Source organism: Larus michahellis, chromosome 3 (assembly GCF_964199755.1).
Source record: "Larus michahellis chromosome 3, bLarMic1.1, whole genome shotgun sequence".
NCBI classification, from domain to species: Eukaryota; Metazoa; Chordata; class Aves; order Charadriiformes; family Laridae; genus Larus; species Larus michahellis.
In genome coordinates, this window is record NC_133898.1 from 108663736 (window position 1) to 108678818 (window position 15083).

At 35.6% G+C, this 15083-nt stretch overlaps 1 protein-coding gene across 4 annotated transcripts in view; it reads right to left on the minus strand.

Annotated features, from left to right (window-relative positions):
* Window positions 1-15083, minus strand: part of MYOM2 (myomesin 2) — an 80864-nt gene that overhangs the window by 18750 nt on the left and 47031 nt on the right. For 2 of the 4 annotated variants that reach the window (XM_074581654.1, XM_074581656.1), the window contains exons 20-29: window positions 14735-14857; window positions 10183-10361; window positions 9896-10010; window positions 9236-9392; window positions 9025-9131; window positions 7044-7088; window positions 6441-6577; window positions 2683-2827; window positions 2511-2570; window positions 879-946 (exon numbers count right to left, since the gene is read on the minus strand). In XM_074581654.1, the coding sequence (XP_074437755.1) occupies window positions 879-946; window positions 2511-2570; window positions 2683-2827; window positions 6441-6577; window positions 7044-7088; window positions 9025-9131; window positions 9236-9392; window positions 9896-10010; window positions 10183-10361; window positions 14735-14857 (1136 nt within the window). Of the gene's footprint in view, window positions 1-878; window positions 947-2510; window positions 2571-2682; window positions 2828-6440; window positions 6578-7043; window positions 7089-9024; window positions 9132-9235; window positions 9393-9895; window positions 10011-10182; window positions 10362-14734; window positions 14862-15083 lie in introns of all 4 variants that reach the window. The other 2 variants (XM_074581653.1, XM_074581655.1) reach the window with 1 other exon arrangement.

Here is a 15083-nt window from a genome sequence, read left to right on the forward strand (position 1 = left end):
AAATGGGGGCACACGGAATGGCAGCTTCACCATCCAGGTCAGTTCTGCTGGGAATAAGTTGAGGTTAAAGGTCTCCTAATTAGTGAGCAGAAAAAAAGAAGGAAACAGAATCCCACAAATGTACATATAAATTGCTCATAATGAATGATTCAAGTTAGTCTAATTAAAAGCCAAAAACTTATTCAAAAGAAGTGGAGAAAATTAATACAAAAGAGTCCATATGACAGGAAAAGGCAATGAAGAAGAGCTTGATGCCCGCTGAATTCAATTAACTTAGTTATTCAGACCTCTAATTAGTCACTCCAGAAGAGCAACAAAAATGAAAATATATTAGTTTAGAATGGCATATAAAGATGTTAATAGCAGAAGTTACTCTGAATTCCATGCCCATTAGCATTAATTAAGATTCAAAAGCCATTAGCCAAATATAATAAAAATCATGTTTTATAACTTTAATTCTAGAAGCCTTTGTTGCAAGTTTGGTTACAGTTGATTAAATAAGAGATTATTTGAGAGAGGAACCTCCAAATCAGAAAATGGTGAGGAAAGAGTTTGAACTCTGGCCTTTTGTGGCTATTTTTTGAAGGAGGAAGAAGGACCATTAAGGGGTGAGTATTTTGTTTAAATGATTTTTATGTCTCACCATTATTATAAAGAATTAGATCACCTAACACATTTAGAAATGTCCTGGTTTTTTTTTTAATGAAAACTACTGTTGAAAAGTAGTGAGTCAGAAATTTTAATTTAAACATTTCTAAATAATAATAAAAACAATTATATGAAGCTTTAATTTTAAAAATGTCAAAATCTTTCCTCACATTTCCTATCTCAATTTTTAATTAACATATTCTAAAAAAATATTTCATATATTTCCTCACCTTACAAACAAGTAAAAGCTCACATTCCTCTGTAACTTTCCAATGCAAAAACTCTGAGAAGTGAGGACCTGAGAAACAAAATTTTCTTAAAGCATATGTTGTAGAATGAAGAGTATCAGAAAGATACAGTGAAAGAAAAGGATGACAATTACATTATAACATCCCCAGAGCAGAACGATGAGAGGGAACTCCTGAACTACCCATGCGCTAGAAGGAAAATCCAGCAGTAAGTTTTTATCCTATTGACCCAGGTGTCTACAGTACAGCTTAGAAACCTGAGGCTCATCTCTTCTTGTATGATAAATATGATCATCTCTGCTTGTATGATACAAACAAGTGTACAAACAATGTATTTAATGCAAAGGGAACTGGAGAATAAACAAATGTACTCAAATACCCAATTAAATGTTCAAAGCAAAAATGCCATGCCAGACGTTGCTTGTCCAAATTATATAAAGTTAAAAAATGTATTAAACATTATAAGCAAAACAGGAAATATTCCTTTTCCCCTGAGGTTCCAATCCTGCAAATACGTATGTCCTTAAGTAAATTTACTGACATACATAGCCTTTTTAAAGTTATTGTGCTTCCTCATGTCAGTAAATTTGTATGTTTTAGTGTCTGCAGGATCGGGGCCCATAATTGCAGTATCCGGACCTGGGAGGTGGCAAATTCCCAGACTTTTACATAAATCATTGAGAACTGAAAGATCTTGTGATTTATGCTACGAGTGGTATAATTTCTTTCCTAAAACTATTTAAAAAGAAAAAAAACTCTCCCCCCCCCCAAGAAAATAGAAAAGAATATAATTACATTGCTTATAGAGAAAACCTTACCTAACCTATTTAGAATAAATGCTTTTAATTATTGTTGTTACTTTCATCCTAAAAGCCATGTGCTTACCAAGCAAATATTACAAACTAGAGCTCAAACTCAGTTTTTTAAGGATTTCACAGTGATATAATTTTTTATTAGATATACAATAGTAATTCTTACTTTCACCTGCAAAAAATATTGATAACAAGTATATAACAAACTCTGTAACTCTGTATAGCAATTATGCAACAAATACACATTTGTGTCCTGGAAGTCTGCCTGGACAGAAACCACAGGATCGGGGTTTTAATCTTCCTTGTCTGACACTATGCTGCCTACTCTTCTGTCAATTACATTGAAAGGACAACTTGTATGCTTAAAACTAAAAGTGGAGAAATGTTTTGTTGGATCAGAGCCTACAGCAGGCACACTTCTCATGAATACTGAGCGAAGATAACCTCATGTAAGGACTCCCACTTTATTTCTCTACTTAGTGGAAATTCTGTCACAACTTCCGCCGTTATTGGACACTTTTAAGGTTCAGCTGGACAGGGTGCTGGGTCATCTTGTCTAGAAGGTTGGACCAGATGATCCCTGAGGTCCCTTCCAACCTGTTATTCTATGATTCTATGAACTTGCATGTATTGTGTGACAATGTAGAAAAATAAGATCCACCAAGGGTTCAGTGTCTACTCAAACTGTGAGATACATTCATCTTCTAATGAAATCAATGCAAGTTGGAGTCGTTTAATATTCACCAGGGATGCATCACTAGCTGCAAACTGGGCCTAAAGTCACCAATCTACTCTGTCTTACCTTGCTTCCTGAGAAATTCCTTTCTCTGGAGCTCAGACTCAGCCAACACTGCCTTGAATGCTAAATTTTAGAAGAGGGGAATGAAAAACGAGTTAGTTCACAAAATTACTCAAATGGTAATTGAAGTCATTTCTTCATCACAGTCCAAGTTTCAATGTTTCAGTGAACATACCATCTCCAATGAGAACTAATGAAGACTGGTTCTTGGCCTTTCCATCTTGAATCTGTACTGTGTAGGTACCTTCATTGTCAATTGTAAATCGGTCCATCACCATTTCTATAATGCCATTTGCACGGTCACAATTTATTTTGTGCCTCTGAAATAAACAAATAACTTTAGTGTAGTTTAAATTACTTATGATTCGTTATAGAATTAATCATGTTTTATATCTTTGCCTCCACAGTCAATCTTTTTCATGTCCTTTTAATTGTAAACTGTGGAAATAGGACTGTGCTTGTATTTACTGTTGTACAACAAGATCCCAGTGGTGACAGAAACTTCTGTGTGCGGCTGCATTTGGAATCCTCGAATCATCATAATACAGCTGTTTTGGATTTAAAAGTAATAGCTTATGGCATTATGCATGTTTGAAGAAGAGCCAGCCTTTAGCTGCACTACAGCTTACAGTTCAGCAAGGGGTTTTGCTGGGCTGAAGCACTATTCCTAGCAGAGTCCAGAAATAGCTGGAAGTATTATGTTCATAAACACAAACATGTGGATCTCCGAATAAACCCATCACAAAAAGTCCAAAAGGTCATCATTACTAAATACCTCTGAGATATAAGTGGCAACTAAGTATTGGATCTTACTGTCTCACTAAAAAATTTTATTTAGGAAGAGTATGATGATTTGTTCATCTAATGCTAAGTATTCTTTTCAAAGAATGCTAAAGTGCAAGACCATAGGAACGGGAACTTGTGCAAAACCAACAAAGCTCCTGGAAACTTAAAAGATCAACCAAGTCCAGCAAAAGAATTAGAATTCTGTCAAAACATCTAGATACCTACTAAAGTGCTTGCAGAATACCCAAAACCCCAAACATTGACTTGAATTCAAAGTTAAATATGCTTTTCACTGTTTGTGTCCTTTTTGTGTTTGCTTTCTATTAAATATTCCAGAAAGATAAACTATTGGCAGGCATTGTCAAGGAAACACAAAATTGCAAGCAAATATTGGGCAATACTTGCAAAATATGTGTTTTGAATTTGCAGGTACCATTTCAGATACAACCACCTTTTACTAAGTAATATCCTCTTTCATTCAGTGAGTATCAACCATGAAGACCATGTGTCCCACTAACAGTGATGTTGTTTGAATCTCAACTTACACATTCCTAAAGCAAAGCAAAAATAACCCACAGAAGTCACTTGGTGAGTACTTTTAGGTAACAAATGAGGCCGAGGTAACAAATGAGGCCAAGGATATTACACATTAACTGTTCCATTCATGGTGGGACTGAAAAGTAAATGTCACCATCTAGAAGGAGTTCTATACAGTAAATTATTGTAGACCCTGTTAATGTTAAAAGATGATTTGATTAACCTTTTTATTCGACTCCAAAACTAGAAAAATGTACCGAAAGCCATAGGCAGATAAAGTTTAGGAAAGGGGAAGAAAGAAGGAAGGAAAGAAAAAGCTAATTAAAACACAACTTATTAAACTCTCTGGGACCGCTTCCTTAAGTGGAAGAACCTTTAAGTACTGATCCAAAATTAGTAGGAATGACCCCACAGATATATCTGCTTCAGCTTTGAGGGTCACATCCTGGCCAGCCTCAAGAACAGGTTCAGTGTTGTATGGACAAGCCTGGAAGAATAGTGTAGACACGGTCAAGATGTTTAGTATTCATTACAGGTACTTTCAAATGTACAAATAGTACTAGCTTAAATCTTAATGGGGTAACTGAAGAGTGAAGAAAGAGAAAAGATACTGGAATTAAGAAAGCAATAGCTAATAGATTGGTTAGGATAACAATTTATTAAATCAATGACTTAGAGGCAAGAGACTGAGGTATAACATTTATATAAAATAACAGGGGAAAATGCTCATGTAATTTGGATATGCACTTTCCTGTATGTAGTTCAAAAAAAGAGATAATGTCAAAGAATAAGACAAGATTTAATTAATCAGGAAATTAAGTAGAAAAATTACTTATGTAAGAGTTCATCTGTAAGAGTTGAGGAGATAAGCCAGGTAGGTCAAAAAGAGAAGTTATAAACTTCACCAAACTAACAAAAAATGCAAATTCAAATTCTTGCTTACAGTCTCTTGCCCACAGAGGTCAAGGACAACACTTTTGTTTCATGAGTTTTCAGGGAGAATGTTATATTGAGATTTGCCAGAAGCAGAAAAAGATCAAGATGTATGTTTTAATTTGACCTTTTATCACACTTCTAGATACTTTTTTTACTTCTTGCTTTTAGGTAAAGAAAAAAAATATTAAAAGATTAACATGACAGCTGATTAAATGGGGCCCAGTTCGTTCCATTCTCGGATTATTTTGAAGTCTTACTGAAACCGTTCCCTGTGAGGATCTAGAAGGAAAAATTTATCACTTCAGCCAATGTCAAGAATCGGACTACAATTCACCAGCATAACGGTCTATTGAACATGTTCAGTGACTGTAGCCCAGTCTCCAGGCAGGTTTTAGAGTGTAATTAGGCTTCTAACTATTGCCATTATGCAGCAAGATGAAGTTCAATGATTTTATGGGCACCATAAATACTAGGCTTTTATGTGACTTACCAGAAAAATATCATCAGTCTCCAAACGTAAATGTCACCTGTGGGTTACTAATTAAAGAGGTGAAATAATACAGCTCTACTTCAAGACTCTCTCTGATGTCAACCCTTCCCAAACATATGTGAACTAAAAATAGCTCATTCTGTTCCACTAACATTGCCAAGACAGAATATTGTCATTTCAATACATCCTAGTCACTAATATTCAGGTTTTGAATGCTATGGTTTATTACTTCTTAAAATAAGAAAAACAGAGAAGTATTTTACTCAGAAACACTACTTCTCCCACTTGTCAATATGCAATTAAAGTAAATGCTCTTTGCTTTTCTATGGTATATAGATGCTGATAAGCTTCTCTGGACAAAACCAGGCTTTGCAGCCTCAGGAATAAACTGAATCTTTCAAACAGCTGCACTGGAAACACTGCAACTTCACAGGAAAAGATATTTCCAGTTCTGTACTTTATGCCCAGCAGATGAACCATACTCCAGCCCTGCAAAGGCATGACCTTGCTTTCTTCTCAGCCCAATCTGGCACCTTTTTTGTGTTCCTCTCTATGAAAGGTCTTACCAGAGCTATGAAAACACAGGAAGCTGGTGGCCTGCCCTTTCATCTCTAGGTAGCCATTCAATGCCCTTTTAGCATATAGGACAAAATTTTAAAAAATAAATAAATAGAAAGTGACACCATCTGAAAGTTTTATATCTATGACCACTGTTGCATTGCCAAGTGCCTCCCACATGATATGTAAGACTAGATGCAGTAGCCTCAGAGGGTCTCTGGGAACAGCATGTCTTGCTGTTTTGGAGTCCAAAACTGTACTTGAAGTAGCTTTTTTGACTTGAGCTATTTTCCTAAAGTGTTTGTGCACTACTTTTCATCAGATGTGTTTAATACTGGTTTGTGTCTAATTTCTCCTTCTCTTTTGCTGTTGGTTGCCTAACTACCCACGATGAATATGAACTTCTGAGGGTTAAACTCTTCTCTCTTCTTTTGGTATGAATAGGCTTACTCTGCAACAGGAACTCTATACTGCAAAGGAGATTCAAGTTAAAGACTGGCATTCTTTTCCGGTATTATGAGACCTTAATAACATGTTTTAAGCAGCTATAAAAATAGAATACCTATTGATGTGTAAAGGTTTATTAAACAAAATCACTACCTATAGAGTACTCAATATGTACTTACATCGCTGTTTTCAACTTCTTTATCATTAATAACGAATCTGAAGGTAGAATCTGGTGATAAGCTCTCAGCCTGAATCCAGAAACGGACTTCGCCTTTCTCAAGAACCTCATAAGCTAATTCTGATTTCAGAGGTATTGCTGCAGAAAGAAAAGCAATCAAAACTCAACAATGCATGAATCCTTGTGAGAAAAAAACTATTGTAGTAAAATATTAGTATCTCCCTATTATTTACTGAATGCTGGATATAGAATAGATTTTATGCAGAAGAAAGACATCTAATGCAGTCTTTGGCTGATTTTTAAAATAATTTCTCAAAGGAAGGAAAGAATTTACAGCTTTTCATTTGCACATTGTTTAACAAATTGACTATATAGCAACCTATAGTCTTTTGTCAAAGTTAAACTCAAAAGACTTTTAGGCAATGATGATTTTATTCAATGCAAACTAATTTTCTTCTAAATGAATGGAAAGATAAGGAAGCAAGTTGTTCCATGAAAAATGAATCTCCTGTTGTCTCAGGAAGAACCTTTTTGGAACGCCAGTCATTAGTATGTAATTCTATTTCTTCTAGAAATATCAAATAGATTCAGATCTTCAACTTACTTGGATTCTTTATTTCGTTGCTTAATGCCATCAAACGTTCAAACTCTGAAATTAAGAAAAATACTCATGTTTTAATTTGTTTTGAAAAAAAGTCAGAAAATGAGTGTCAAAGAAGGTACACATCACCATCAGCAGATAATCTCCTTAAGTTTTATATGGAAAATACCTCTCTTCAGAAAATTATGATTAAAAAATAAGATTTAATAAACTTAAAGTTCTGATTTAGCAAGTTCTTATTTCATGCATTTTCATGCACACTCCCTTATGCAAAAGAATCTAAACAAGGGACAAAACCTATTTTAAACTCTCTACAGGATTTAAAGGAAAGGTGTGAGACAGTAGCTTCTAAGCAGTGTATGAGGTTCCTTTATTTGCTGGCTTGCTTTCTGACACCGAAACAAGATTGATTGCAGGTTAGTCTGAAAAAGGTACAGAAAGTCCTATTTAATGCACAAAATCCTCATAAAGGCTGAGCAAGAGTCTAGAAATCACTTTGTTAAATTTTTTTGTTAGATTTGGAAGATGAACATTACTGTCAATTCCAAGTTTACAGATAATGTAAAGACCAGAGGAAATTAGCAAGTATTTATGACATGGTTGAAGATTTAGCAAAATTGCAGAATATTTTATAGCATTTGAGGAAGTAAGTCATCTGTGAAATAATGGTTTTCAGTGCCAAGATACAAAATCTGACGCTTGTACATGGATCTAGTGCAAATAAAATTGTAATTTTGAGTGATAGATATGACTAGGGAAGACATGGGCTAAGCGTAGGATGGGAAACGCTTTCAACGCTCTTCTACAAAAAAAACCTTGGAAGGTAGGACTGACGCTGACAAGACCTACAGACAGGTTTCAGTGATGCTTCAAAACTAAGACAAAGGGAAGTTCTCATGATCAAATGCATATCTGTCTTTTCCTACAGTATTCATCAGAAAATTAAAAATATTACAAGTTTAGCTTCCCTAGAAGAAGCAGATATTGGCAATGACTAAGAGTCCACATAAATGGTCCATACCCTGAAGAACCGTATTCTTTGTGGCTGCACATGGATTTGCTTCCAACACCTACTTTGAATGCAAGTTTTAACACAGTTTGCACCGTGATAAAAGTCCTGCCTACTATCAGACTCACACTCGGTCTCATCTCCTCTCCTTAAATGACTTGGAAAGAAGGTAAGTAGAGGGATTTTCATGATTAAGGAACTGTGCATAGTAATTACAGCCTGTGGACTGAAGCACTGAATTCATTTTTGTGCTATTTAAAAACAGCAAAGTGCCCCCCTTTGCCTTTCACCTCAGCACCTCTCAATGGTAAATCAAAGTCAGACTGAAGCAAATTCATCGCAACTCCAATGAAACAAAATAGCTACAATGAAATAAAGCAAAACTAATCTAAATTTAAGCCAAAGGATAATTTAACCTAATGTATTCACATCTTGTTAAAGCAACATCCTTTTTCTCATATTCTTCTCACTAATTCTCTGCATCTCAGTTATATGAAACTATATCTAGAGCCTCAAGGTCTGCCTCTATATTAGGCTCCTTGGTAAGCAGGGATCTGACAGTAACTTTACAGCTAACAGAAAACCAATTATTATAAGATATGAAAGATTATAAAATCAAAGAACAGCAAAAGTGACATACTAAAGAGAGTCACAAAACAGTGAAAAAAGCAACATTTTCAGACATTAAACTGAAAGCGTAACAGATATTTGCAAACAGTATTGTAGTCCCAGCATAAAGAAATCAATTCTTTACCTTTTTTTTCTAAAGAAAAAATTCTCTTAAGTTATCCCAACTTTCATTATTGTGATAATCAGAAAAATAAGTAACCACACAAAGCCTGTTGTGTGTTCTTTTTCGTTTTTCCTTAATGCATAGGAACGAATGTGGGAGTTGTGGGGGTCTTTTTTTTTCTTGGGCAATTTTTAGTGAAGTTGAGGTGATAAAATGACGAAAGACTTGAGAAGGCATCTTACCTTCATCATCCATAACGAAGCTGGATGAAACCCCATCTGTGTCACTAACTGAGATAGAATAAGTTCCCAAGTCTGATTTATCAGGATTTTTGAAGTACAGCTTAGAACTAAAATCATCAATACAGAAGGATATAATTAGTGAGGTTTCTCATGTTAACGAGATTTTTAACAGGACAAACTTCTAAAAATTTGATAGACTGGCATGACTTACTGATTTCCTTCTGTTTCAATCTTAAACTTATCAGAATCTTCGATGTCCTCATACGATTTACCCCATGCAAAATGCGATGCATCTGTAGCTTCTTTGCACTCAAAAGCCAGGTAAATATTGCCCTCATCATCCACACCTGAAACAATTTCTTTTGTTCCTGCAAAATAGGAATCAACTCACATGTCAAGGCTGCATTTTTCATTTGAGCTGCAATTCAGAAATTACTAAAGCAAGATTCTTACTCTACACACACACACACAAAAAAGGAATACTGAATAATAAATGCTTATTGAGAAACAAATCTATAGAATGAAACTGAATATGAGAAAATACGAACAGTTTAAGTAAATTAGTTTTATTATCACTCTTGAAGCTTTAATAAATTTGTTGTCATACTTCTTTTCACTCACAGCAAGTAGCAACTTTGTTTATGAGAATAAAAACTAAAATAACTGATTGTTAAATATTTCCTGCAGTAGGTAAAGCAAAAAGTCTTGACAGTACCTCTGTATCCACATGATTTTTTCTTGAAGTTTTAAGGCTAAGAGCTTCTTAACTCTTGGAATACTTACCTGTGCTACAATATCAAATCAGAGTGATTAAATTCACTTCTAAGTATTTCAGTATTTTAGAAGCAGAGGAGATAAAACAGTTCATTACCTGGCCGAGCCTCGACAAGCACCGGTTCAGTTATCTCAGATGACTTGCCTACCCCAGCATCATTCACTGCACGAACTTTGAAAACATAGGTATGACCCTCGTGTAAATCAGTGACCTTGAACAAGATAAAGAGCAAAGCCAATTTAAAAAAAAAAAAAGTAAACTCCTTTGTTTACTTATATGAAGATACTAGCAGAAGCTCAAGTTCAAATACACATCTTTGTTGTACTCAACCAGACGTTTTTAGAACTTGGCTTTAAATTAACACTAACTAAGGAAAATGTTACCTTAAAATAGCGCTTTGAAGTAGGTTTTTCATTAGCAGTGATCCAGTCTTCTGTATCTACTTCCTTATAGTCCACTAAATACCCTGTAATAGGGCTTTTGCCTTCATACACAGGAGCTTTCCACAGAAGAACCAGTGATGTATTTCTAACTTCACAAATTGTGAGATCATAGGCAGGACCTAAAATAATTTAAATATCGGAAGTCCATTTCAACAAAATAAAGTTTTGCAAACCGGCCCTGTAGAGATTGAAATGCACCACTTTCATTTTGTTTTGACTGTGTTTGCTTTCAAAAACCTCATCCTTTAAAATAAACCTGGTATATGTGGTATTCGGGTCATTTTCCCCTCATGGCTGTATACAGCAATAGTTGCTTTATGCAGTGACTGACATTAGTATTCTGTAGTATTCTGAAGCGTGCATTCTCAGCTAGATCTCAGTAAATCCATTCTAAAGGAAAGCTATTCATGTGGAAAATCCATGTAGTTTGAAATTTTCCAACAAGTAACAGAGGTTTCGTGTTATTTAATTCACCAGGCCCGCATCAAAGTTGCTTGGCTGAGCCTAACTCAGCTTCATAATTTAGCATCAGAATTTTTATTTTTTGTTGCTATAGATGAACCATGATCTTTCAGACTAATCTAAAACACACTGGCACCAGTGGATTTTGGATCAGGCTTCTTGTTCCCTGACAGAAGAATCTTTCATTGTGAAGTGGATAACCAAGCGGATAGCCAAGAAGAACTTCCCAAGAGGATATCTGTCAGGAGAACTATTTGTGCCAAAAAACAATGTTCTATGAATAAGTGAGAATTCATACCTTTGCAGCCGTCAGCTTATGTTCTCCCTACTGCACTTTCCTTCTCCTTCACTTAACTGTTCTGGTGCCACTCAGTTTACCTTGTAGCATTTATTTTTTACTACACTCTTTATATTTATTTATACCTAGACTATAAAGGCATAATCATATTGGTTTCCTACCATGGTGAAAACACAAATGATACAATACTGATATTCAGCCAAATAACGTAGCTGGAAGCTTGCTTCTTGTGCATTTAATTCAGAGTAAGGAAACCTGAAAGTACCTGAGTCTTAGGGATTTTCTCAGTGCGTCAGTTTGGCCCAATTCAAGATACAACTTTTCCCTGCAACACATATCACCATTTAAAACAAAGAAAAGTAGAAAAACCTTACAAATAAACCTGACTGATTGCCATTCCAGCCTACATGATGTTAATCAGTGATGAATGAACATGAAACTTGTGAAGGATGAGATTCACCAAATATGCAGCAAAAAACAGTAGAAACGTGTTTCACCATAGTGAATAAGCACATTTCAGAAAAGAAACATATAAGTACTTGTTGCAGATCTTATGAGGATGAATAGCAGATTTCTCATGGAAAGACTGCAATTTTCAAGGAGCCCAAAGCTTTCTCTCAGGGCTCTTTAAAAATCCCAACCTAGACATCTATATATCCACAGATAATTAAAATTCCACTGGCAGATGCACCTGCTAGAAATCTAGACAGTAGAAGAAAATGTGTAATGAAGTATGTTCTATTCTGAGGATTCTGAGACCACAGACATTTCATCTTTCTAAAGTCGTGTAAAATAATTCATTAGCTATCATTGCTAACTCACAGAGGCTCACAGAGATACCTAAGACTAGAGTTCTGCAGAAGGATAAAATAATTATGGGCTCTGGGCAAGGAATCCATCACTCACACTGGAAATCTTGCAAGGGGTTTTGGCCTTTCTAAGGAAACCTGCCTTCCATATCAAAAGGTGGAAGAATATTTCATTGACACTGGGAATATATTGCAGTCACATTACATTTGTCTTCAGTATCTTTAGTAAGACAGGAAAGAGGGTCAGCCTCTTTCTCCCAGTCTTAAATCTCAATTATTTCTTTTCATTATTGCTAAGCCATTGCTTAAAAACTTATTCTAAAAAAGACTTGTGAAATATTTTAACAGGTTTGGCGATTGGAGGGGATGAAGGGATCGTTTGTTTGTGGTGGGTTTTTTTAAGCAGCAAGAATGCAATACCCTGTTCAACTAGTTTCATAATGAGAACAATGTAATCAGCCAAGAAGTAGAAAGGTCAGGTTGTTCATTATGAAAATGGAAATTTCACTCTCTTCATTTCCTGAAAGTGCCTTTTATTTTATTTCTTTATATATCATTTTAAATGAAGGATAATCTTCACATGTTTACACACTAGGCTTGAAAACACTGTAGAGAGTATAAATCACAGATCCTTTGATTAAGGAAAATAGTTGTTCCACCAACGATGCATTTATACTAAATATTACAAAATGACAAGAAAATGTAATTAACATAAAGGGAGTTAAGGTCAGGAGATTAAACATTATGTTATTGACAGCTTTGCCATGTCATTGAATCAAGAAGCTAAGATTTATGAACTCAGAGGAATTTAGCTAGAAAGCATGGAGAACAACTCTGACAAACAGTTTTTCAGAAAAGAATCTGGGCATTAAAAAGAAGTAAACTTGGAACTTAGCATAACAGTGTAATATTTTTTTTAAAAAAGACAAATAGAAGGGTATTTGTAAGCAGGCAAATAATTGTAGGAGATGCGGAGTTACCATTTCTCTGCTCAGCATTGAAAAAACTTTATTTGAAATACTGTCCCCAGTTTGTGTGTTGCCATTCAAGACAGACATCAACCAACTATGAAAAATTCAAAGAATAGCAAAAAAAATGTTTATTTAGAGATAGGGAATACACGATCTATGGAGAAAGGTTGCTTGAACTGGCTTTTGTCAACTTGAGGGGAAAACAAGGGGTCTGATAAAGTCTTTGAACACATAGAAAAGCTGTTGCAAAGAGGAAAATAATAATCTCTTCTTTGTGTCTTTGGTGGATAGGATAAGAAGCAAACAGGCTTAAATTGCAGGAAGGAAGATTCAGGAATATTAGGAAAACTTTTAAACTGTAAGCATTGTAAGATTAGGAGTAGATTCCTATCCAAAGAAACTGGACTTTCTTACAGGTAGAAGTCTTAAAGGATGGATTAGACAAGCCTCTGTCAATGAGACAGGTATAGTTGATCCTGCATGTGGGCAAGCAGTTAAATTAGATGACATTGGAGAGTCTTTCCTAGTGAATGATTCCATGATCTTACTGAATTGTTTCTTGTTCCGGGCAATAATTACTTTTTATTTATAACGTAGAAAAGAAAACTGAAATTTTCTTGCCCTCTTATGCTAATTATACCTTTTTGAAGTCACTGAAAATTCTAATAGTTTTACAAAATCAGATTTAGGGGATGGATTATTCTTTTTCTTTACTGAGAAAATAACTGCGTGAACATTTAGGCACAAAACAGATGTCTATAGGTGTCAGACAGCTCCTGATGACATAAACAAGTATTAGAATGGATCCTGAACTGCATACCAAAATTCAATATCATAAATAGAATTTAACAACACAGCAGTATTTTACAACTTTTGGGGGAAAAAAAGGTAGAAATATATTAAAGTGATAGGTGCCTGTGTTTTCATTATGGGCTGTACTGTGACACCCTTTGTTTAGGCAAATCAGTATCAGACATCAGAAATAGCTTCAGCAAAAGTGTTGCTTGGTGTGAGTGAGGGTGTTATAAAACAAGCAGACGGGCCTTCAAAAACCCTTTCATAGATCATTTACAGAACTCGAGCATTACTGAGGGGCACCAATTCCCTACAAGTCTAACATTTAGGCACAAATTTATATGCTTACATGAGGTAGACTGAAGTTTAACTTTCTTTTGCAGGGGGTCCTGGATTCACAGTACTTCTTATTTGAAATTTTTGACAGAGTTAGCATTGCAATTAACAGTCTTCAGTTATGTCTACACTGCTAAACGACAGACAACGTAAACACAGGTTTGAGTGCTAGCACGCAGCCATTCCTACTGTGTTTTTATTTGCACATTTGTTCTAGCACCTGGCTAATAATTATCTCTCAGGTAACACCTAGGTACCATCCAGGGGAAACACATGAATAAGGGCACACTAGCTGAGACTGGGAGACTTAAGCTGCAAAGTGTGAGCTATGCTGTGCTACTTGTCTCTGCCAAGAAACAGGCCCCCGTCGTGTCTTATTTATGACCAAAACCCACAGTTTTGGAATCCGAAACTCCATGAATATTCTTAATAGACTGCAACAATGGTGCAGAGAAGCCTATATGTTGTACAGGTGGTGAGTGTGAAGTGGGGCTTGTAAGGCTGGGGGTGAAGAGCTGATAGAGACAAAAACACAGACTAAAGGCTGAAGACTTTCTGCTCTGAGCTGATGCAGGCAGTGAAAGGAGGAGGCACTCAGCAAGCTAGGTACAGGCCACCCACTTCCCAGGACATTCAGTGTCACTGGTGGGGATGTGGAGGTAGCTTTTAACAGGAGATCTGGGAAGCAATGGGAGTCTCAACCGGTAATATGGCATAAATTAACCAAAAGACATCCAGCAGAGTTTGACTGGAACATTGCACTGACTGTGCTTTAAGGAGTTTATACTGAATTGAAATTCATGAGGAAGTAATAGACTTACCAGGTTCTGGCATAGTCCAGGCTTTACACTTGAAATGCTCACTGGGATCTGAAGGCTGACCTATTCCAACCAGATTTGCAGCAGCAACTTTGAATTCATAGAAGGCATCTTCTGTCAAATCCTCTACCTTTTTTTGAGAAAATAATTCAATATATCAAAAGCCATGATTTATATGCTTTTAATGAATTAAATACTTAAAAATAAGCATTCTGATCTTGATTAATTAATTATTAGGCCTTAATGCTGTGCTGTAGTACTGGAAGGATCGAATTTGAAGATTTTACTCTTAAACCAAACACACTGATTGTACTTCCATGTTTCAGCCACATCCTCCTAGGAATAACAGCAC